Source organism: Mesocricetus auratus, unplaced genomic scaffold (assembly GCF_017639785.1).
Source record: "Mesocricetus auratus isolate SY011 unplaced genomic scaffold, BCM_Maur_2.0 Super-Scaffold_100030, whole genome shotgun sequence".
In the NCBI taxonomy this organism is placed as follows: domain Eukaryota; kingdom Metazoa; phylum Chordata; class Mammalia; order Rodentia; family Cricetidae; genus Mesocricetus; species Mesocricetus auratus.
Genome location: NW_024429211.1, coordinates 14679907 through 14702606, shown reverse-complemented (window position 1 = coordinate 14702606; position 22700 = coordinate 14679907). Strand labels below are relative to the sequence as shown.

At 40.1% G+C, this 22700-nt stretch overlaps 1 protein-coding gene across 4 annotated transcripts in view; it reads right to left on the bottom strand.

Moving 5' to 3' along the window:
- Positions 1-4893: 4893 nt before the first annotated feature.
- The window catches only part of LOC101826132 (mas-related G-protein coupled receptor member B2-like), a 32800-nt gene continuing 14993 nt past the window's right edge, over positions 4894-22700 (bottom strand). For all 4 annotated transcript variants that reach the window (XM_040733345.1, XM_040733344.1, XM_040733347.1 and 1 more), the window contains 2 exons: positions 22461-22554; positions 4894-7380 (listed from right to left, as the gene is read on the bottom strand). In XM_040733345.1, coding sequence (XP_040589279.1) covers positions 6375-7380; positions 22461-22471 — 1017 coding nt within the window. In that variant the 5' untranslated portion in view covers positions 22472-22554 and the 3' untranslated portion in view covers positions 4894-6374. The remainder of the gene's footprint in view (positions 7381-22460; positions 22555-22700) is intronic.

Sequence of the window (22700 nt, the reverse complement as noted above, 5' to 3'; positions counted from 1 at the left end):
CCACATAGATACTGTGGTTAAATGTGTAGGTCATAAAAATACTCTCATGAGTTAATTCTCCACTGCTACCTTGTGGAATATAGAAGTAAAGTTTAGTCATCAGGCTGGATGTGAGAGTCTCTGTCCCTGAATCAGCCATAAATAAATATTGTTAAGAATGTCATGCCAGGACAGAAAATGAACTGTATTTATAAAAAAATATTCAATTAAGCCAAAGAAAAGAAAAGAAATTTGAAATGTAAAAGATGAAACTACTGAATAAGGATGATAATGTAGCTCGTTGTGCACGAGGACCTGTGCTCAATACCCACAAATACAAACACAAATGAGTGAAAGGTCCCAAACACGTAAGAGCAGTGTAGTTTTCAATAATAATCTACACATGTGATTATGCACTTAAATATGCATATTCATGAAGAAACTAAATATAGAATGTTCCTCCCTGAGAACTAAACCAGATTTTTATATTATATCCACGGATGAGTATAGTCCTCAACCCTCATTAAAGAGACTTCTCTTTTCAACAGACAGAGACCAATACACAAAACCACAGCCAACCAAAATGCAGTTGTGGAGTCCTAATAGATACATCTATAATGCAACTTGTGCACCTAAGGTATTGGTATCATTGTAGAACGGGTGAGGCAGGTGGCAGAAAGATTTTAAAAGAAATTTGCTGCGAGATTGTGTCTCCAGTTAATATCAAAAGCTACACCCGTACAGTCCTACTAACATGATTGCTTGAACATGAGCTGAACAAGGACAACAATAATACAAATGCCAAACTAGATGGGGATAAGACCAGAAGGCCTCGACCCTATCAAAGAAACTACAGACAAATAAGGAATGATGAAAATGGGAGAAACAGTCTTCCCCTAGAAATAGAACACCAGCTGGTTATCCAATAAAAAACTGTCAGCTGTGCAAACAAGTAACATATAGACAAGGCACATTGTATTTAGCAATAAATGTATATGTATATATGTAACAACAATTACTGATAAAAACAAGGAAAGAAGGGAGATATGGGAGGATTTAGAGAGGAAAGGGAAAGGATATTATGATAATCTCAAAATATGAAAGAATAATATAAAATGATAGGAAGTTCTAAATATTTTGTCACCAGATGCCTCTTTGAAAATGAAGTAATTTTTCTTTAAAATTTAGTGATGCACAAGTAAATATCATTCTACACAAAAGGTATGTATTACATGTTTATTGAATAATAATTTACAATATTCAAGGCAGAGGAGTGAGTCAGACAAGGAACATTGGAGGAAATGATGATGAAACTGCAGCAGAAACATACAGAATATGATTACTCAAGTCTTAAGAGCAAGGAGTCCTGGTCATTTGCTGTACTATGGGTAATTTAATGTGCATTATGCTATGGTATATAAGACGAATGTAAGGAGAAACATTTCGCAAAAGTAGTAAGTGGAGAGTATATTAAAGAGTCTGTATACACAGAATGACAATATGGTAACAGCTAACAAGTCTTATGGCAAGGGAGAGAAAAAGAGACATAGGTCAATAATACTGAGTAACATAAACATAGGATGAAATGACTGTCCTAGTTTACTTTCAGTTGCTGTGATGAGACACCATGAGCAAGGCAGCTTTCAAAAGAAAACATTTAATTTGGGGACTTGTAATTCTAGAGGGATTGAGTCCATGACCGTCATGTCAGAGACAATGGGGGTGGGCCAGCAAACATTCAGGCATGTCATTGAAGCAGTAGCTGGCTGCATACATTTGATCCACAAGAATGAGGCAGACAGAGCCTGAGAATAAAACAGACTTTGAAACCTTAAAGTGCATCCCCTTCATAACATATCTCCACCAGTGAGTTCTCACCTCCCAAAGGGCTTTGCCAACTGTCGACTAGAAATTCAAATGGTACGAGATCTCTAGCAAATAACTGTAAAGAGAAGCCTACCTTGAGAGAAGCCTTCCCGCCAGCCTGGTTCCAGAGCCGCATGAGTCCCAAATAAACACACAGGAGGCTATATTAATTATGAAGCTGTTGGCCTTGCTTGTTTCTTACTGGCTAGCTCTAACTTAAGTAATTACCCCATAATTGTTAATCTATGTCTCTTACCGGAGAAGTTTCCGGGCTTCCTACCTCATGGCATTACATCTCGACTCTCTTGTGTTTCTCCTTCCCAGAGTCCTCCTGTACTCCTAGTCCCACCTATCTAGATTCCTATTGGCTCAACAGTGCTTTATTTACATGAGACTTCCCCAACATCTCCTCTTTTCTTTTTAAACAAAAAGAAAGTCTTAACTTTAACACAGTCAAATTGTATATAACAGAACAGTTATCAAGTAAGAACATAGTTACAATATTTTATCTATCAACATTTAGCTAGATTTAAAGAAAACATCATCCATCCCATCCTTGTGAGACCAAAGTTCTATATGTAGCTTATCTTTTATAATAACTAAGGAAAACTATAATTATAACTATCTGTCTTCAACTCCATCAAAGACCACAGAAGGATAATATGTAAACCCTAGGATTGACAGAGACATCTTGCTCCCTGGACAGCCACCTGAAGTTTCTCTGTAATGTTGGGGCATCCATCTTCAGCCCATAGGTCACAGTGTGTCCAGAAGATTTCTCTGCAAAGGAGGAAATTTCAAGCTGTCCATCTGCATTGGCAGTCTGTCAGTCATGTCTCTGTGTCCTGCAGAAAGTCTCGTAGACTCTTCCATGAAGCAGGAATCCTGTAGGACTGTTTGAGTTCAGCAGTCACTTTCCTGTGGGTCCTACATGTCCAGTTTAGACAGCAACAGTCAAACAGTCTAGGCAAGGGCAGTTTCTTGCCCAAATGGCTAATCTTGCCATGTTGAAAGCAAACTCGGTGATGAGTTTCTGCGATGCCCATTTTCCTCTCAGACATAATTGGTGCTACCAGGAGCAGACATTTCTCATTGTCAAGAAAAACCCTAGGGCAGTAGATCAGTACTCATCCCGAGTATACACACAGACTTTGGACTCCCATCCAACAATGTGAGGTGCACTCTCACCCTGAACTCTTGGGGGAGGGTCTAGGCCCTGCCCTGGATGAAATGACAGACTATGGACACCCCCATGGAGGGCTTCACCCTCCCTGGGGAAATGAGGGGATAATGGGGGGTTGGGAGGAGGGCACAGGAGGAGGGGAGGGAAAGGGAGAGGGACCTGGAACTGACTTGTGAAGCAACCTTGTTTCTTATCTAAATTTAAAGAAAAGTAAAAAATGAAAAAAACCCTAAACCATTTTAAATGCCATTTTCTGAAGGTCTTTGAAAGGTTTGAAGACTGTTTATCTGTTTCAAATACATCTCTATATATCTAGAAAACCTAACTTACCTAACTATAAATTCTAACTATTATAAGTAACTATCTATAGTCTGTATTGAATTATGCATTATGTTTTAAAAGATCAGTATAAGCACAATACTTAATCAAGAGGAGAAACATAAACATCACAAAATTGACTTTGACTTTGTATCAATAAATGAAAAGCCATACCCATATCATAATTCCCCTTTTTACCATTAAAAAGAGATTGACTGTGATCATTAACCAATTATAAACAATCCCATTTAAATGAAAACAAAGATTTATAAACAAGATGGGAACTAGGATGTCGCTCATTCCAAACTGCTTCATGCTGGAAGGGGGCACTGTTTATACCATGGGGATCATGACAAAACTCAGAAACCTGTATAAATCCTTATTTTCAGGGTCTATAAGACTGCATCATCTTAGTTGTTTCAATTGTTGGAACACCTGGCCCACTGCTTCCGGGGGTCTTGGTTCATCGAACCACAGAAGCCTGGAAGAAATCCTCAGCTTTTTATTTTCTGTAGAAACATAAATAAAAATTCTTTTCCCAAGTAACATATCCTTATACTTAAATTCTGAAGTCAAGGCATTTTCAAAAGATATAAGTTGAATTAATTCAGCAGCATTTATAATCAAGTGTACTTTAGCAGTTGTTCCTTTCTGAGCAATCAAAAAATTGAAAAACACAATAGCACACAGTATCCAGACTCTCTGTGTATTTTCCATCTTTACATGGCTTATTTATTTATCTATTATTACTTTATTTCTTTTACTTTTATTTATTTTTCTCTGAGACAGGGTTTCTCTGGAAATCCGCCTGCCTCTGCTTCTGTAATAAACCTTACTGGCTTACACCACCACAGCCGGTTTCTCTATTTATTTACCACTATGTCGTTTCTTTTTCTCTCTCAATCTTACATATATTTTTAAACACACTGTAAACATTTAGAGATTTTTCTTCATCCAAGCCTGACTTTACTGTAAAGCTTTATGTTTTTCTGGCCACGTGTCTTATCTGTTAAAACCGTGCCAGCTGTACGTACACACCTTTCAATCCTTAGCAGAGTCTCTTAAAAGAACCTTGTTGTTTTTTTGGTTTTTTGTTTTTTGTTTTTTTGTTTTTTTTGCTTATGCTGAGTCAGGAAGACTCCCTTAAGCGAATCGCATGAGTCTCCACTTGTCGCTAGCAAAACAGAGCCCACCTGAGAAAATGCTGCTACCAAAAATCTGTGCTTCTCTCCGTTCTTCTGTTTCTAAAATTCCTTTAAAGCTTTTGTCATTCTATGTGGAAATTCATCATCGCACTCCTGATCACCATTATGTAAAGGGAAGCCTTTTCCTTGAGAGAAGCCTTCCCACCAGCCTGGTTCTAGAGCCGCATCAGTCCCAAATAAACACTCAGGAGGCTAATTAATTATAAAGTTGTTGGCCTTGCTTGTTTCTTACTGGCTAGCTTTGACTTAAGTATTTAACCCGTCTAAGTATTTCTCTTAGTGGAGAAAGGGGTCAAGACTTCTGACCCCTATGGTAGCTACATCTTGACTTCCTATGTTTCTCCTTCCCAGTGTCCTCCTGGACTCCTAGTCCCACCTATCTTTGTTCCCTATTGGCCAACAGTGCTTTATTGGCATATACACAGGACTTCCCCCATCAAATAACAGCTTGTTGCATTAAGAAATTTTGCTAAATATGAAGTTTTTGCCAAGAGGAAAAAAATTGAATATTTATATGAGATGATATATATATATATATATATATTAGTTTGTTCAACTGTGGCAATCATTTCATCACATGTAAACCAATCTTCAGGTTACAGTCTTCCAATTTGTACTCTAAATTTTAGTTCAGAACAGAAATATGGGCAGTGCTGACCTCAGAGGCAGAGTTATGACTGAAGAGAAAATGTCAATGCCCAAAGGCAAGAGACAGTTCTGTGTCTTGATTGCTTCCATGGCTGTAGCCTCACACACTGAAGAAAATTTGTTGATTTGTTCCCTTTGATGTCATATTATGCTGTCTTAATTCTACTTCAGTTGACAATATCACATACTTCAGCTTTAAAATTGAAATTCTTTTTTATAGAACACGTTACTAAAATAAGCGTAGTTCAAGAAGTAAATGCTGTGGGCTTCAGGGAATAGCATGAATTTGAAACTGCATTGGTTTCAAAGGAACATAATCTAAAGAGCCTCATTGGAAATTAGTCTTAAGGGACTAGACAGAGAGAGGGGAAGCATGGCAAAGATAATAGAGGAAGACAAATGACTATGGAAAGGTAAGCAAAGCACTCTGAAGGCAACCACATGGATGTTGATGGATCTCATTACAAAACCTGACCAGACTCTTTTGATTCACAAAATGGCAGACACAGTAAACATGAAAGTAAGGACTCCACCAGGCCATAAGAGATTTAACACAGATAACTCTTGAGAATGTATATCTGTTTACTAAACAATATGTGTAAGAAAGACTGTAGCTCCATAAATTCTTCACCTGTAGAAACTATTAAGAACTGGGATTATAAGTTATATCTATTTAACTCTTGAAACCCTGAAGAAAAAATGTATTTCAAAGAGGAAGTTTTGCAAACCATAAAATTCATTTAACCACTATAAATTTTGTGACTAAAGTCATTCAACCCTTTCCTGCACTTTCTTTCATCTTCTGATGATGGAGGGTTTAGAAGAGTAGGAGCAGTCCTTGGCCCCAGAGCACTTACAAGGAACACTATCAAAAGGAGGTGATTAAGCCCTGAGTAAGACAGCTCCAGAAATGCTGCAGTCAGTGTTTGTAGAAAACACTCTGTGTCACTCAACATTCACAAAAATGATTGTTTCAACTGATTGAGGTCAGGTGACAAACCCAAAAATGTTGAGAAGATAGTCCACACATAAGGAAATTTTCTCTCTCAAAAGTTTTTCTCATGTAAAACAAGCTATTTAAAAGTAAAATAAAAAATGATTAAAAAAAAAACAAAAAAACAAAAAAACAAAAAAAAAGTTTTTCTCTTTGATCACAGCATCTCCCAGCTGGTGTGCTACACAGTTTCCAGTTCTTGCAGCTCTCCTGAAGAACCCCTCTCCCCATCTTCCTCCTCCTCTGGAGTATCCTGCAGGGCTCTCTGCAGAAACAGCTTCAGAGTCTTCCGCTGGAACCTGCGGTGTCTGATGGAGCCAACAAAGAAGTAAATGATGGGGTTGGCACTGCTGTTAACGCAGGATAGGAATAGTATCACATAAACATCGCAAATTTGAACATAATATAAATCCCCAATCCATCTGTAGAGGTGACAGTAGATCCCCAAGGGAAGACCAAAGATCAGGAAGAACAGCACAGTGAGTGCAAGGGTCACATACAGCCTGGTCACAGGAATCCGATGTGAGCCACAGAAGATCCTCACCAGCAGGGTAAGGTTGGACCCACAGAGAACCACAAATAAAGCAATTGACCATGAGGCAATGATGAAATCAAATGTCTGACACCAAAACATGTCAAAACTATTAAACAGTACACCACGTGCCATCATATCCAGGACAGTCAACAGCAGAGACAGAGCCCAAAGCAAGGCACACATGACAGCTGATGTGTGCCTTGGGCGTTGGCAGCGATACCAGATGGGCCACATGACGGACAGGCAGCGTTCAATGCTAATGGCACTGAGAATGCTCAGCCCACAAAAATAAGCAAACTTTAACAAAACAATAGAAAACAAAGCAATATGGATGGTAATGGCATAGAAGGTATCAATGAAAACAAGAAGACAAAACACAAACTCAAAGCACAGGAAGAGGAAGTCAGCCATAGCCAGGTTGAGCATATAGACAGAGAAGGCCTTCCTGTGCATGTGGAAGCCCAGAAACCATAGGACTGTGGCATTTGCTGCCATTCCCAACAAGATAACCATGAAGCAGAGGAAAAACATGACTTGGAACATGATGTCACAATAGTTATAATGTGTATAGATGTTTCCATTTGGTGCTGTGATAGGAGTCTCCCAGGTTGAAACACTTGAATTCTTGCTTAGAAAATCTCCAATAGTGTTCCTGGATCAAAAAATAAAAAATAAAAAGACATGAGCACATGCTGTGTACTTTTTGATTCCCAGGACCACCCTTCTCTGTGATAACTGAGCTGGTTCATAAGGAGGAGAAAGAGGATTGAGAACAGAAAGTAATTTTTTCAAAACCTATATTTCTGCACCTTTAATTTAAGTCCAATTTGTATTTATTTAAGCTGTCTACAACCCATGTCCTGTACTGATATGAGAGTAGCTGGTAACCCCAGTACAGGCACTAATTGTCTGGAGTTGTGTCAGAAAGAAACAGAAATGTAAACCCAAAATTAGTGAGGAGGCCTAGGTAATCTATTGAGCTTTGGGTAGTAGATCAGTATTTATCCCAGGTATACAAATTGACTTTGGGCTCCCATCCAACAATGAGAGATGCAGTCTCACCCTGAACTCTTGGGGGAGGGTCTAGGCCCTGCCCTGGATGAAATGACAGATTATGGATGCCCCCATGGAGGGCCTCACCCTCCCTGGGGAAATGAGGGGATATTGGGAAGGTTGGGGGGAGGGCACGGGAGGAGGGGAGGGATAGAGAGAGGGACCTGGAATTGACACATGAAGCAACCTTGTTTTTAAATTTCTAATTTAAATTTAAAAATAAAATATTAAAAAAAGATGGTTCTTCTCTGGTGCAGAAACTTAGGAGCCAGAATCATGACTAACAGCTGCTCTCAGTCCTGGCAGGGGAAACTATCAACTGGGAAGATAAGAAATCATGAATAAGAGTATTGATGGGAATGGCAAATCTTAGTAAGACCAGTATGAAAAGATTTCAGGATAATGTGACCCTGTCTGTATTTCAGATTTGAAACTAGAAAGCAGGAAGGCCTTTGGGGATATTGTGCACTTATCTGTTGTCTGCTGCTAAATCATAACTATCTATCTCTCTATTGAGACACAGTGAGAAATTGAGACTTTTCATGGAACAAATGAATAGTCATAATCCCAATAGATGCCACAAATTTAAAGTAAGTGTTTTTGCAAATATTTTAGAGCAAGTTAGTACCACAAAACACTTAGAAAAGAAAGAAAATAATTCTAGTGTATTTGAAAGAATTGTTTGTGTTGTGGGCTGGTTAATGATGGCCTTTGTCATTCTCCAACACCAGAATATCCAGTAACTTACAGTATTGATGGCCTAAAATAGTTTTGGTCCAGAATTTGAGCATTGATTTGAGGTTAACTGAACTTCTAAGACTCTTAAAGAATAAAAAAGACACCACAATTGGCCAGTCTGCAATTTCACTGACAGAGAGTCTGGGAAACAGGAAAGAACCTAAGAGAGATATGGATGGTACCCCCCCAGAGAAGAAGAATGAGGCAAGATCTCCTAAACAGATTGGGAACATGGCAGGGGTTGGGGGGGGGGAGTGGGAACTGGGAGGAAGGGAGGGGGAGAAGAGGAAGAGAGAGTAGGTCATGGGGGAACAGGAAGGTTGAGTTGGTGGTAGAATAGGGGAAGAACAGGATGAGAAATACCATAATAGAGGGAGTCATAAGTTTGAAAAGAGATCTGGCACCGGTGAGACCTCTAGAGATCTATCTACAAGGATGACACCAACTGGCAAGCTAAGCAATACTGGAGAGGCTACCTTAAGTGCCCATTCCTGATAACTTGACAATTACCTTATATGCCATCCTAGAACCTTCATCCAGTGACCAATGGAGATGCAGGATTTAGCCAGGCAGGAAATCCAAACAGGGATAGAGGAAGGTAGCAGGCAAGTCAGGGAAATGCCATGTAGCAGCCAAGGAAGCAAGAGGCCTGGGCATCACCGGTAAGCCAAGACCACATGGAGATACACAGATTAATAGAAATGGGGTAGCCAATTAAGAACCTGAGCGATAGGCCAAACAACTTATAGTTAACGTAAGTCTATGTGTATTTATTTGGGACTAAATGACTGCAGTACTGGGCAGGACAGAAAAATAAGTCTACATGTGATGCACAATCCTTTGGCAAGAATATCCAAATAAAGCATGACAAAAGCTTTTAAATGGATTCTAAAAATAAAAGAACAGAGTCAACGTGACTTCTTGGTAGCAGCATTTTCTCAGGTGGGTTTTGTTTGCTAGAGGCAAGCAGAGGCTGGGCTCCTTTAAAAGAGGCTTCCTGACTCAGCCTGAAAGGCTCTTTTAAGATGCCCTGCTACCAAATAATTAAATGGTGTTCATGAGCAGCTGATGCCATGAAGTTAGACTTCCAGGAAACCAAAGAATGGGATGCACCCAGCTGCCACTTAATCTTAGCCATGCTGCTTAGCATATTAAAAACTCATGTGGTCAGAAAAAGATAGAGATATACAGTAAAGGCTGATTCACACTGGGAACAAAAAAAAACCTTTAAGGGATTTACAGTGTGTTTAAAATTATACATAGACTTGGGAGGGAAAAGAAAAAGGATAGCTGGGTATGGTGGTGCATGCCTTTAATCCCAGCACTCTGGAGGCAGAGGTAGGTGGATCTCTGTGATTTCAAAGCCAGCCTGGTCTACAGAGAAAGTTCCAAGACAACCAAAGGTACACAGAGAAACCCTGCCTCAAAAAAAAGAAAAAAGAAAATAAAAATAAAAGAAATAAGTAGTGAAAAGGCCAAGTAAAGAGAAAATACACAGAGAGTCTGGATATTTATGTTATTTTGTTGTCTTTGAGTTGTTTGACTGCTGAGGAAGTAGAAGCAGAGATCCACAGTTAAGCACTGAGCCCAACTCCTGGTTGTAGAAAGAGAGGAGTGATGAGCAAAGGGGTCAAGACCATGCTGGGGAAACCCACAGAAGCAGCTGACCTGAGCAAGTGGGAGTTCACAGACCCCAGTCTGACAGCTGGGGAACCAGCATAGGACTGATCCAGGCTCCCTGAAAGTAGGTATCAGCTCGGAGACCTGGGCAGTCTGTAGGGCCTCTGGCAATAGAACCAGTATTTATTCCTAGTGCATGAATGGATTTCAGGAGCCCATTCCCCATTGACTGACTTTAATGATCCCTCATGGAAGGCCTCACCCCTCCTGGGAAGTAGATTGGGGATGGGATGGGGGTCATTGGGGAGCATGGGAGGATGGGGGAGAGAGGGAACTGGGATTGATATATAAAATAAAATTGTTTCTAATTTAAATGAAATTTATAAAAATGTAATACACAATTAAATACAGATTATTGATAGATACCTATAATAGTCAAAACTTGGGTTTTCTTTATATTCAAGATATATTTCAAATGGGTAGGTAGGTATTCTTCAAAACCTTTCAGAGACCTATAAAATGGCACTTAAAATGATTTATTAGGGTTTTTTCATGACAATGAGACACGACTGCTCCTGGCGACACCAATTACATCAGAGAGGAAGATGGGCATCAAAGAAACTCATTATGGAGTTTGCCTTCAACATGGCAGGGATAGTCACTTGGACAAGAAACTGTTCTTGCCTGTACTAGTTGAAAGCACACTATCCAAACTGGACAAGCAGGTTACAAAGAAAAGTGACTGCTGAACTTGCCAAGTTACAGGATGGTCCTTCAAGGTTCCTGCTTTATCAAATGGTCTACCAGACATTCTGAGCCTATAGGCTAATGAGGGATGACCAAACATCACAGAGAAACTTTGGGTGACTGTCCAGGGAGGTAGATGATGTCTCTGTTAACTCTACAGTTCATATATTATCCTTCTGGGGGGGTTGATGGAGTTGAAGACAGATAGTTATGGTTTTCCATAGTTATGATAAAAGATAATTACACATAAAGCTTTAGACTCACAATTATAAAATATTTTCTTTATATTTTGCCAAATGTTAGTGGACCAAATATTGTTAACTTTCTTAATAACTTAATAACTTTCTTAATAACTGTTTTGTTGTATATAATTTTATTAACTTAAAGTTAAAACATTCCAGCCCACATAGTGCCACAGAGGGTGCTCGTGACTCCTGTTTATGTAGAAATATATGAGTCTCCTTGTACTTCCCACCTCAAGGTATGGTTATATTGTCAGAGATGGAGAAAAATCTTACGTTTCCTCCATTCTTCTTACAGGCTGTGGTAAGATAGTCCATGGCAAAAAAGAAGCACCCATGAGTCTGCCATCAATGTGAAACACATTTGTGGTACAGAAATGGTAGAGAGACTGGAATTATTCTTGAGGAATGATAATCAAGGGCTGAAGAAAGACTTATGGTTTCTTGTACTTGGATATGGGTATGAGTGTCAGTTCTTTGTGTCATGCTCTTTAGAAGATTTTTCTGAATATTTGGGTTGGCTCCTGTCTTCTATCCACTGGTAACGTCAACCCCTAGGATGCCCCCTCCCTGTTAATGATTCTTAAAGAGAGAAAGTCAGCAATGCCAAGCAACACGAGCCAGTGCTGTGTCATTATCTGGATATTCATCCTAACTCTGTGTTTACAAAACTAGACAAGGATGAAGCAGCAAAAGACAGATAATGACCCTATCTGATGGATTTGCAGAATAACAAATTGAAAAATACATAAGGTAGGAGTCTTGATTCTGAAACCGTAAGAGTTGCTTCTATCAGATACTCAGCCTAGGGAAGGACCTAAGAAATTTGAGGCCTGTAGCATCCTGAGACATCCTCCTCACTGCTAAGATGGCAGAGACCATCAAGAAGGAAGTCGACTAAGCACTCAGCAGCAGGTCTTTAAAAGGAATCAAAATGATGCCTGCAAGAGTGCTGGATAAGCATGACTTTGCAAAAGTGGAAATGAAGGAAACAAAAAAGGGAGTAAAAGGGGGATAAACCTTCAAGGAATATGGTACAACTAGAATCAAGACCAAGAAACCAGTGAATTAGTTGCAGTGAGTGGGGAACATCAATGGGGAGAGCCCTGCCTCTGGGAAAGCAGGAGAGAAAGGAGACAGGTCTGTGTGGTCTCAGAGTCACACCTCAGTAGTCCTGGCCTCCCACTTGCAACATGTGAAACACATTAACTACTTTACAAGGGCAAAATTTTAGTAGTGTTAGCAAGTTTTTCACTTTTTATTGTATTAGCACAAGTACACACATGCACATGTTCTCTGCATTTGGGGCCAAAACTCATAGTCTGGGGTCTTTTACCACTCTCCACCTTTTATCTTGAGGCAAGATCTACAATAGAAGAAGTAAATTAATGTTTCTAAACTAAAAGAAAACTAAGGACCAGATACATTCAGCAAAGAATTTGGCAAGATTTTCAAAGCGGAACTAATGCAGCTATTCCCCCAAAATACCCACAAAATAGACACAGAAGGAGTGTTGTCTAATTCTTTGAATGAGTTCACAGTTTCCCTGATATCTAAACCACACTAAGACGCAACAAAAAAAAGAGAATTACAGACCAATTTCCCTTATGAACACAATGCAAATAATCAATGAAATACTTGGAGTCGTATCACAAAATAAATCAAACACATCATCCATGGTGATCAAGTAGGCTTCATTCCAGAGATACAGGGATGGCTCAATATTTAAAAATGACTACATGATATCCACCACATAAACAAAATAGAAAGGAAAAACATAACCAACCCATTAGAGGCATGCAAGGCTTTTAACAAAATCCAACACCCTGCATGATATCTCCTGGAGAGACTAGGGATACAAGGTACATTCCTCAAAATAATGCAGGCAATTTACAGCAAGCTCATGGTAAATATCCACTGGAACAGAGAGAAACTCAAAACATTTCCATGAAAATAAGGAACAAGGCAATATTATTCACACTCTCTATACCCATTCACTATAGTATTTCAAGTCTTAGATAGAGCTGTAAGACAACAGGAGACAAAAAACAAATTGGAAAGGAACATCAAGGTATCTTTATTTAAGATGAGATGATTGTACTCAAAAATGACTGTCATAATTAGTGTTATATTACTGTAAAGAGACCATGATGAAAAGAAAGCCTTTAATTGGGGCTTGCTTGAGGTTCCAGAGGATTAGTCCATTTTTATCACGGCTATAGAATAGTGGCACATAGGCAGACATGATGCTGGAGAAGCGGCTTAGAGATCTACATCTGGATCCACAGGCAGAAGGGAGAGAAAGATACTGGACCTAAGCTTTTGAAATCCCAAAGCCTAATTTCTCCAACAGGACTAGGCCTGCTCTAACAAGGCCACGCCTTCTAATCCTTCTTAAGTAGTGGCACTTCATGATGACCAAGCATTCAAATATAAGGACCTACCTTATGAGGGCCACTCTTATTCAAACCATCTTAATTAACTGGAAAATTTTCTACTGGGAAACTCCTAATGCTGAAAAACACTTTCTGCAAAGTAGCTCAATACAATTAACCTACCAAATACCAGCAGCCATTTTTCGTACAAATGGCAAAAGACCAAGAAAAAAATCAGGAAAACAATGCCTTTCACAGTAGTCTGAAAAATAAAATAACTTGTGGTAACTGTAACTGTAGAGGTCTGAAAGAAAATGACTCCCAAAGTGAGTGGTATTACTAAGAGGTGGGTCTTTGTTGGTGCGGACGTGTCCTTGGTGGAGGAATTATGTTGCTGTGAAGGTGGGTTTTGAGGTCTTCTGTATGTTCAAGTGACACCCAATGCCTCAGTTCACTTCTTGTTGCCTGCATATCATTCAACTCATTCTCCAGCGCTGTCACACCATGATGGTAATGGACTGAACCTCTGAAATGTAAGCCACCTAATTTTCCTGAGGAACCACCATACTGATTTCCAAAGTGGCTATACGAGTCGGCACTGCCACCAGCAGTGGAGGGGCATTCCCCTTTCTCCACATCCTCTCCAGCATCAACTGTCATTGGTGTCTTTGATTTTAGCCATTCTGACAGGATTGAGATGGTATCTCGCAGCTGTTTTGGTTTGCATTCCCCTGATGGCTAAGGATATTGAGCACTTTCTTAAATGCCTCTCAGCCATTTTAGATCCCTCTATGGAGAATTCTCTATTTAGGTCTGTACCCCACTTTTTAATTGGATTATTTGGTGTTTAAGTGACTAGTTTCTTGAGTTCTTTGTATATTTTAGAAATCAGATGTGGAGTTAGTGAATAACTTTTCCCATTCTGTGGGCCACTGTTTTGTTTTGTTGACTATGTCCTTTGCCTTACAGAAGCTTCTCAGTTTCAGGAGGTCCCATTTATTAATGGTCAATCTCAGCGTCTGTGCTACTGGTATTATATGTTCAGGAAGCTGTCTCCTGTACCAATTCATTCAAGGGCACCTCCAAATTTCTCTTCTAAGAGGTTCAGTGTGGCTGGAGTTACATTGAGGTCTTTGATTCATTTACTTAAGTTTTGTGCATGGTGATAGATATTGATCTATCTGCAGTCTTCTACATGCCAGCATCCAGTTAGGTCAGCACCATTTGTTGAAGATGCTTTCTTTTTTCCATTGTATATTTTAGCTTCTTTGTCAAAAATCGTGTTTGTATGTGTGTGGGTCCATATCAGGGTTTTCAACTTGATTCCATTGGTCTACCTGTCTATTTTTGTGCCAATACCAAGCTGTTTTCAGGACTATAGCTCTATAATAGAGCTTGAAGTCAGGGATGGTGATGCCTCCAGACATTGCCTTGTTTAACAGGGTTATTTTGGCTATATTGGGTCTTTTGATTTTCAGTATAAAATTGAATATTGTTCTTTCAAGGTCTGTGGAAAATTGTGCTGGGATTTTAATGGGAATTGCATTGAATCTGTAGATTGCTTTTGGCAAGATTGCCATATTTACTATGTTGATCCTATCTATCCAAGAGCATGGGAGATCTTTCCATTTTCTGAGGGCTTCTTTAATTTCTTTCTTTAAAGACTCAAAGTTCTTGTTATACCTGTCTTTCACTTGTTTGGTTAGCATTACCCCAAAATATTTTATGTTGTTTGTGGCAATTGTAAAGGGTGATGTTTCTCTGATTTCTTTCTCATCCCCTTTATCATCTGAATATGGTAAAAGCTACAGATTTTTTTAGTTAATCTTGTATCCTGCCACTTTGCTGAAGGTGTTTATCAGCTGTAGAAGTTCCCTGGAATAATTTTTGGGTCACTTATGTAAACTACCATATCATCTGCAAATAGTGAATATTTGACTTCTTCTTTTCCAATTTGTATCCCCTTGATCTCCCTTTATTGTCTTACTGCTCTAGCTAGAACTTCGAGTACAACTTTGAAGAGATATGGAGAGCAAAGGATTACCCGCCTGCAATACACTTCACCAGAGAAGCTAAGAAACAAGGAGGACCCTAAGAGAGACATACATGGTCCCCCAGAGAAGGGGAAAGGGACAAGATCTACTGAGATATTTGGGATCATAGGGGCATAGGATAGGGAGTTTGGAAAAAGAGGGGGGGAAGAGGAGGAGAAAGGAGAACATGAGGGAACAGAAAGATTGAGTCAAGGGAAGAATAGAGTAGAGCAAGAAAAGAGATACCATAATAGATGGAGCCAGAATAGGTTTAAAGAGAAATCTGGCACTAGGGAAATGTCCAGAGATCTACAATAATGACCCTAACAAAGAATCTAAGCAATAGTGGAGAGGCTACCTTTAATGCTGTTCCCCAATAATGAGATTGATGACTACATTAAAGTCCATCATAGAGCCTTCATCCAGTAGCTGATGGAAGCAGAAGCAGACACCCACAGCTAAACACCGAGATGAACTCCCGGAATCCAGTTACAGAGAGGGAGGAGTGATGAGCAAAGGGGTCAAGACCAGGCTGGAGAAACCCACAGAAACAGCTGACCTGAACAAGGTGGAGCTCATGGCCCCAAACTGATAGCTGGGAAACAAGCATAGGACTGATCCAGACCTCCTGAATGTGGATGTTAGGTCAGAGGTCTGGTTAATCTATGGGCCTCAGATAGTGAACTAGTATTTATCCCTAGTATACGAATGGACTTTGGGAGCCCATTCCACATCGAGGGATACTCTCTCAGCCTAGACACATGGGGGAGAGCCTACACCCTGCTCCAAATGATATGGCAGACTTTGAAGATTCCCCATAGAAGGACTCACCATCCTTGGGGAGCAGAAAAGGGATGGGATAGGGGATCAATGGGGGTCAGGAAAGGAAGGGAGGGAGAGGGAACTCAGATTGACATATAAAATAAGCTTGTTTCTAATTTAAATAAGAAAATAAAAAAGGGATTTTGTGGGGGGAGGGAATTAACATGGGTTTAACTACTACCAAGCTCAATGACAAAAGTGCTGCATTTCCTTGACCCTTCTGCTAAAGGAGGCATCTGTCAATAGTGGTCAACAGCTCTCCTGTACCCCAGAGAGCTTCCAAGGAGCCCCACAAAAGGAGGTGATGAAGCCCTGACTAAGACAGCTCCAGAAATGCTGCAGTCAGTGTTTGTATAACAAATTCAGTATCAATCAATTTCCACAAGATTGACTACTTTCCCAACTGACTTAACCTCAGGTAAACAAATACACAAGATTATGAAATGCCACAAACTAATAAAGGCAAAGTTGTCTCTCAAGGCTACTTACACCTGATCAAAGATTCTCTCATTCACTGCCAGACTATTTTCATTTCTCTAGAACTTCCTGAAGGACCCTTCTCTCCACATTCTTCCTCTTCAGGATTGTCCTGCATGACTCTCTGCAGAAGAAACTCTAGAGTCCTTGACTAGAACTTAGGATGCCTAATAGAACCAATAAAGAAATGAATGATGGATTGCCACAGCTGTTAAAACAGACAGAAATGCAGGCATTGGATAAAAATTATAAGATACAACATCATTAAAATTGACAATCCTTGCTAAAAGGAACCTATAGTTCCCATAGCATAGACCAAAGGGCAGGAAGACAAGCATTGTTCACACAATGGTCACATACAGCCTGGTCATAGGAATCCTGTGTAAGCTACAGAAGATAGTAACCAGTAGGACAGACTTGACCCCAGAAAACCACAATAAACCATACATGTGATGAAATAAAGTGTCTGACATCAACCATGGCCAATATTATCAAATATGAATCCACATCCTTCAAAGGGCTCAGCATCAGTGACAAGACCAAAAGCAGGGTACATATGACAGCTGTTGTGTGTTTTGGTCATTGGGAATGATATCAGATGGGTCACATGACAGACAGGCTTCATTCAATACTAATGGCAATGAGCATGCTGAAGCCACAAAGGTAAGCAAAGTTTGACACAACAGTAGTTAGCAGAGGAGTATCAATGGTATTGGAGTAGAAGATGGCCAAGATAATATGAAGTCAATATACAATTTCAAAGATGAGTAGAGGAAGTCAGCACCCAACAGGTTGAGAATGTAGACAGGGAAGGCATTCTGTTCATTTGAAAGCCCAGAAGTCATGCCACTATGGCATTTCCAAGCAGGCCAACAAGTTCAAAGATGAGTGAAAGCAAAATCATGTCACAAAACATGATTTTACAAAATGATATTGCAGTGTGGTAGGTATCATTTGGTAGTGTGATGTTAGTATCCTAGTCTGGGATGTTTGGAACCAATCTAAAAACCCTCCCCTTTTGTACCTGGAAAGAAAATGAAGATTTGAGCAATGATGTATCCTCTCTGATCCTCAGGACACCATGCTCTGAGTGAATGGTTGACCTGGTATGTAAAGAAGTGAAACATGATGGTAGAGACTGAGTAAATTATGAAAACATATTTCTGGATACTTCCTTTAAATCCAGTTTGTATTTATTTGGGCTATATACAAGCCATGCCCTGCTCCCCAAGAAAAGCCTTAGCCCTGGTGAAGAGTGCCTGAGAGGGTAGGAAGGAAGGGAGATAGAGCTCAGGAGAAGGTATTAAGGGGAAGTGGGGTTGGTATGTAAAATGAAAAAACATTAATTAGAAAAAGGAAAAAATTTTGGTTGTGAGCCTAGCCTTTAATGGCTGAGCCATAGAGGAGAGCAGGATGAGAGATACCATAATCGATCAAGTCATTATAGGCTTGAGGAGAGAGCTGACACTAGTGAGATCTCCAGAGATCTGCAAGGATAACACCAACTGGAAAACTAAGCAATAGTGGAGAGACTACATTAATAGCCCCTTCTTGATGATAAGGTTGATGACTACTTTATATGCCATCCCAGAACCTTTATCCAGTGACTGATGGAAGCAGAGACAGATACCCACAGCTAAACAGTGAACTGAACTCCTGGAACCTAGTGACAGGGATGGAGGAGTGATGAGCAAGGGGGTCAAGACCATGATGGTGAAACTCACAAAGACAGCTGACCAGATAAGGGAGAGCTCTTGAATCCCAGATTGATGGCTAAGAGGCCAACAGGGGACTGATCCAGACTCCATGAATGTAGTCTCAGTGAGGAGGCCACAGAAATCACTGGGGCCTTGGATAGTAGATCAGTGTCTACCATGGTGTGTGAATGGTCTTTGGGAGCCCATTCCAAATAGAGGGATGCTCTCTCAGCCTGGACACATGGGGAAGGGCCTAGGTCCTGCCTTGGATGAAATGACAGACTTTGGAGATTCCCCCCAAGGAGGACCTCACCCTCCCTGGGGAATGATGTGGGGGGTGGGAGAGGGAGCTGGGATTGACAGGTGAAGCATTCATGTTTCTAACTTAAATAAAAACATATATTGAGGGAAAAAAGAAAAAGGAAAAGAAAAATATATGAAAACTATAAAACATATCTGTACCAGGCCTTCTTCCCGCCAGTCAGGACCCAGAGCTGTGTCAACCCCAAATATCACACAGAGACTCTATTAGTTACAATGCTGTTGGCCAATGTACACAACTTCTCTTTGGCTAGTTCTGTCTTAAGTATTAACCCAAGACTACTAACATATATTTCTATAAGGACTTATCTTTCTGAGGACAGCATCCTGACTCATCCTCTCTTCCCTGAGATCACATGGCGACTCTCCACCCTTGACTACATTTCCCAGAATCCTCCTTGATTCCTAGTCCCACCTATCTTGCTTCCATATTGGCCACAGTGCTTTATTTATCAACATATACACAGAAGGACTTCCCCCATCACATATTCTATACTAATATGAGAGTAGCAATAGCCTCATTATAGACACTAAGTGTCTCAGACTGTGTCAGAAAGAAACAGAACCCTGAACCCAATTTTCATCTGTCCTCAGGCTGGTACTTCTCTAATTCAGGAATTTGGAAACCAGAAGCATGATCAACAGCTTTTCTCAGTCCTTGCAAGGGGAGGCTAACAAATGGCAAAATATATGAATCGTGAATGAGAGACATGAAGGAAATGACAACTCTTACTAAAGCCAGTATGAAAAAAAAAACAGAACCTCAGGCTGAAGTTATCCTGTCTCCATTTCAGATTTGAATCTGGAAATGGAAAAGCTTTTGAGGACATTAAGCATTTGTCTGTTGTCTGTTGCTGTATCTCAAGTGTCCAACTTTCCATAGGGACACAGTGAGTAAGGCGGGAATTTTTACTAGATGAATGAATGAGTCATAAACCAAACATAGATGCGAATGCTTTGACAAATATTTTAGAGCATGTTTAGTGCCACGAAATACATACAAAATGAAAAAATATCACTGTTTATCATTCTTTCAGTGGAAAGATCTAGTATGTTTGAAAGAATAGTTTAAAATACAGAGATGGCTAATGATGGACTTTGTCATCCTCCAACCTAAGAATGTACATTATTAGCTGCAATGAGAACCTACAGCAGGGTGTCCTAATCATTTTGGGTCATTTGTAAAAATAAAAATATATGTTGTATATCAGATACATACATTGTGGATCATAACAGTAGCAAAATTATGGTTAGAAAGTAGTAATAAAAATTATTTTATAGCTGGGCGGTGGTGGCGCACGCCTTTAATCCCAGCACTCGGGAGGCAGAGGCAGGCAGATCTCTGTGAGTTCGAGGCTGGGCTAGACCGATAGCCTCCAAAACAATACAGAGAAACCCTGTCTCGAAAAACCAAAAAAAATTATTTTATGGATGGGGCAATACAACATGAGAAACTATACTAAAGGGTCGCATCATTAGGAAATCTGAGAACCTCTGGCCTTGAAGAATTAGGCATAGGATTCTGAACTGAATTGAATTTCTAACACTCTTCAGGGTTAAAATTTTAATATGGGAAAAGACAGAGAGAAGGAAAGAAATATCAACTGTGCTAAATAGTGGGTAATGTGGCACAGGTACATCTGCAGGGTTTGGAGACAAAGACAGTCTCTGGGAGAAGGATAATAGAAACTGCTCAACCAACCATGTTAGCTTACTTGTGGAATCCCAGTACTCTGGGATGAGGAAGGAAGACATCCATGAGTTCAAGGACACTTTGAGTCATATATTGAGTCCAGAAAAGCCTGGGCTGTGGCAGAAAGCAGGCAAGGATAAAAGAGAAAATTATAAGAAATCTGAGACTCACTTTAGAGGCCAAACAAATGAATCCTTCGTGCACAGAAAACTAATTCCATGAAATACAATATGGGTTTTCCTTGATCTACAGGAAGATATAAACCTTCAAACGGAGGAGGTATTACAAATGGACATGGCAAGAAATGAACCCCATACACAACAATTCTAGTGGCAAGTGTCAAGAGTCGATGACACATATAGATGGCTGATGTAAAAGGCTGCAAGGACATGTGCCACTTTTCTTGCAAAACAAAATCTGTAAGAAAAAATAGCAGATTTCTTTGTGGTGATGTATCATTTATGATTTATTAAATCTCACCTGAGGATTTAGAAGGCAAAGTCAGCCAGAAGTCATAGAAAGCAGACAAACACCTTTAATCCCACCAGCCAGCAACTAAGGGGTGGTGGTACACACCTTTACTCCTAGAACTCAGGATTAAGAAATAGATGGATCTCTGCAAGTTCAAGGCTACCCAAATCTACACAAGATTAATCCAGTCCTAAAGAGAAACAGCTCACACAAAGATGATCTCAGCACCTGGAATCACACGCCTTTAATCCCAGCATTAGGGAGGTATATAGGACAGGAGCAAGGTCTCAGTATCAGGCATGCATTCTCCAGCCACATTGAGGTGATGTTCAGTCTCAGGGTTCTCCAGTCACACTGATGGGAGGCAGCAGTTTGAGGCTTGTTGAAGAGCTAGTGGATCAGCCCTTTCAGCCTGAGCTAGAGGTGAGAACTAGTGGCCAGCTGCTTTGCTTTTCTGAATATCAGCTTGAAGTTTGAACCCCAGTATCTGTCTCTGGATCTTTTGTGTTTCACGTTACATTTCTATGAAAACATCTAAACCTAGGAGACAATAGAAAGGTGTGTTCCACATCCTGAGATCAATCAATTGCCAATGAAGCTACACACCCTTCCTAGTATGAAACATTAAGCACATTTGTCTTGTCTGATGCTGTATTAAAAACAAAAGCAAACATGATGAATCTGAAAAAGGGACTAGTAGGGATGGAGGAGGAAGTTGAAATGGGTGAGATAGAGGTAAAAGAGGGGAGAGGAGGGTAATCAGAGTACATTGTATACAGAAATCAAATGATCAAATAACAAAATTAATCAATGAACAAAGTTAGTTGTATGTCTGGGTGAGCACAACTACACCTGCATCTAGAATAACACCCAGATCTTGGTTCAGATGACTATTACTGTTGATACATCTCCACACTCCAAGTGTTCTTCGGTTGGTGTTGGGTTTAAACACCTTGTGTAACTTTCTGTAAATGTGCAGATTACTGCTAAATTACACTCATCTGTGTTCTTTTCAGTCACTTATTTTTTGACCATCTGTTTCCTACTGAGACAGAAAAACAAAGGGATAGAATCTGCATTTTAGGAAACACAGTGACTGAGTTACTGGCAGAACTGTGCTTTTATAGAGGGTGCCTGTACCCATATTGCTTGCCAAGTGAAGGAAAGTGGCAAAATTCTCACAATAACAAGACATTTGAATAGTTGAGATGAGAGCAGAATAAGGGGAAATTACAAGAAGCGGGTACTGCCTTGATTCACGGGATTCTAATCTCCCAAAATTAAGTCAGTCAGCCCACACTGCTAAAGAATGACTTTTGTAGCCCCTGTGTCTTCAGGAGAACCTGATACTCCTTAGATTCCCCACCTCAAGATGCAGTTGTATGGTCCCAGACTAAGAAAGCAGATAAAGACTATGGGAGAAGGGTTTCAAAGGTCTCTTACCTTTCCTCCATTTTTCTTATGGGATGTGGTAAGCTTGTCTGTGGCAAGGTGAAGGGACCCTGGAGTCAGCCATCAGTATGAAACACTTCTGTAACTGGAGAATGATATGAGACCAGTGGTTGAGGAAGGCATTTAATCAAGACAGCACAAGGACTGTGGTTTCCTAGAGTAGGATCTGCTGGCATATGAGCACCAACTCTTTGAGTCATGCTCTTCACGAGACTGTTCTTGACAGTTGGT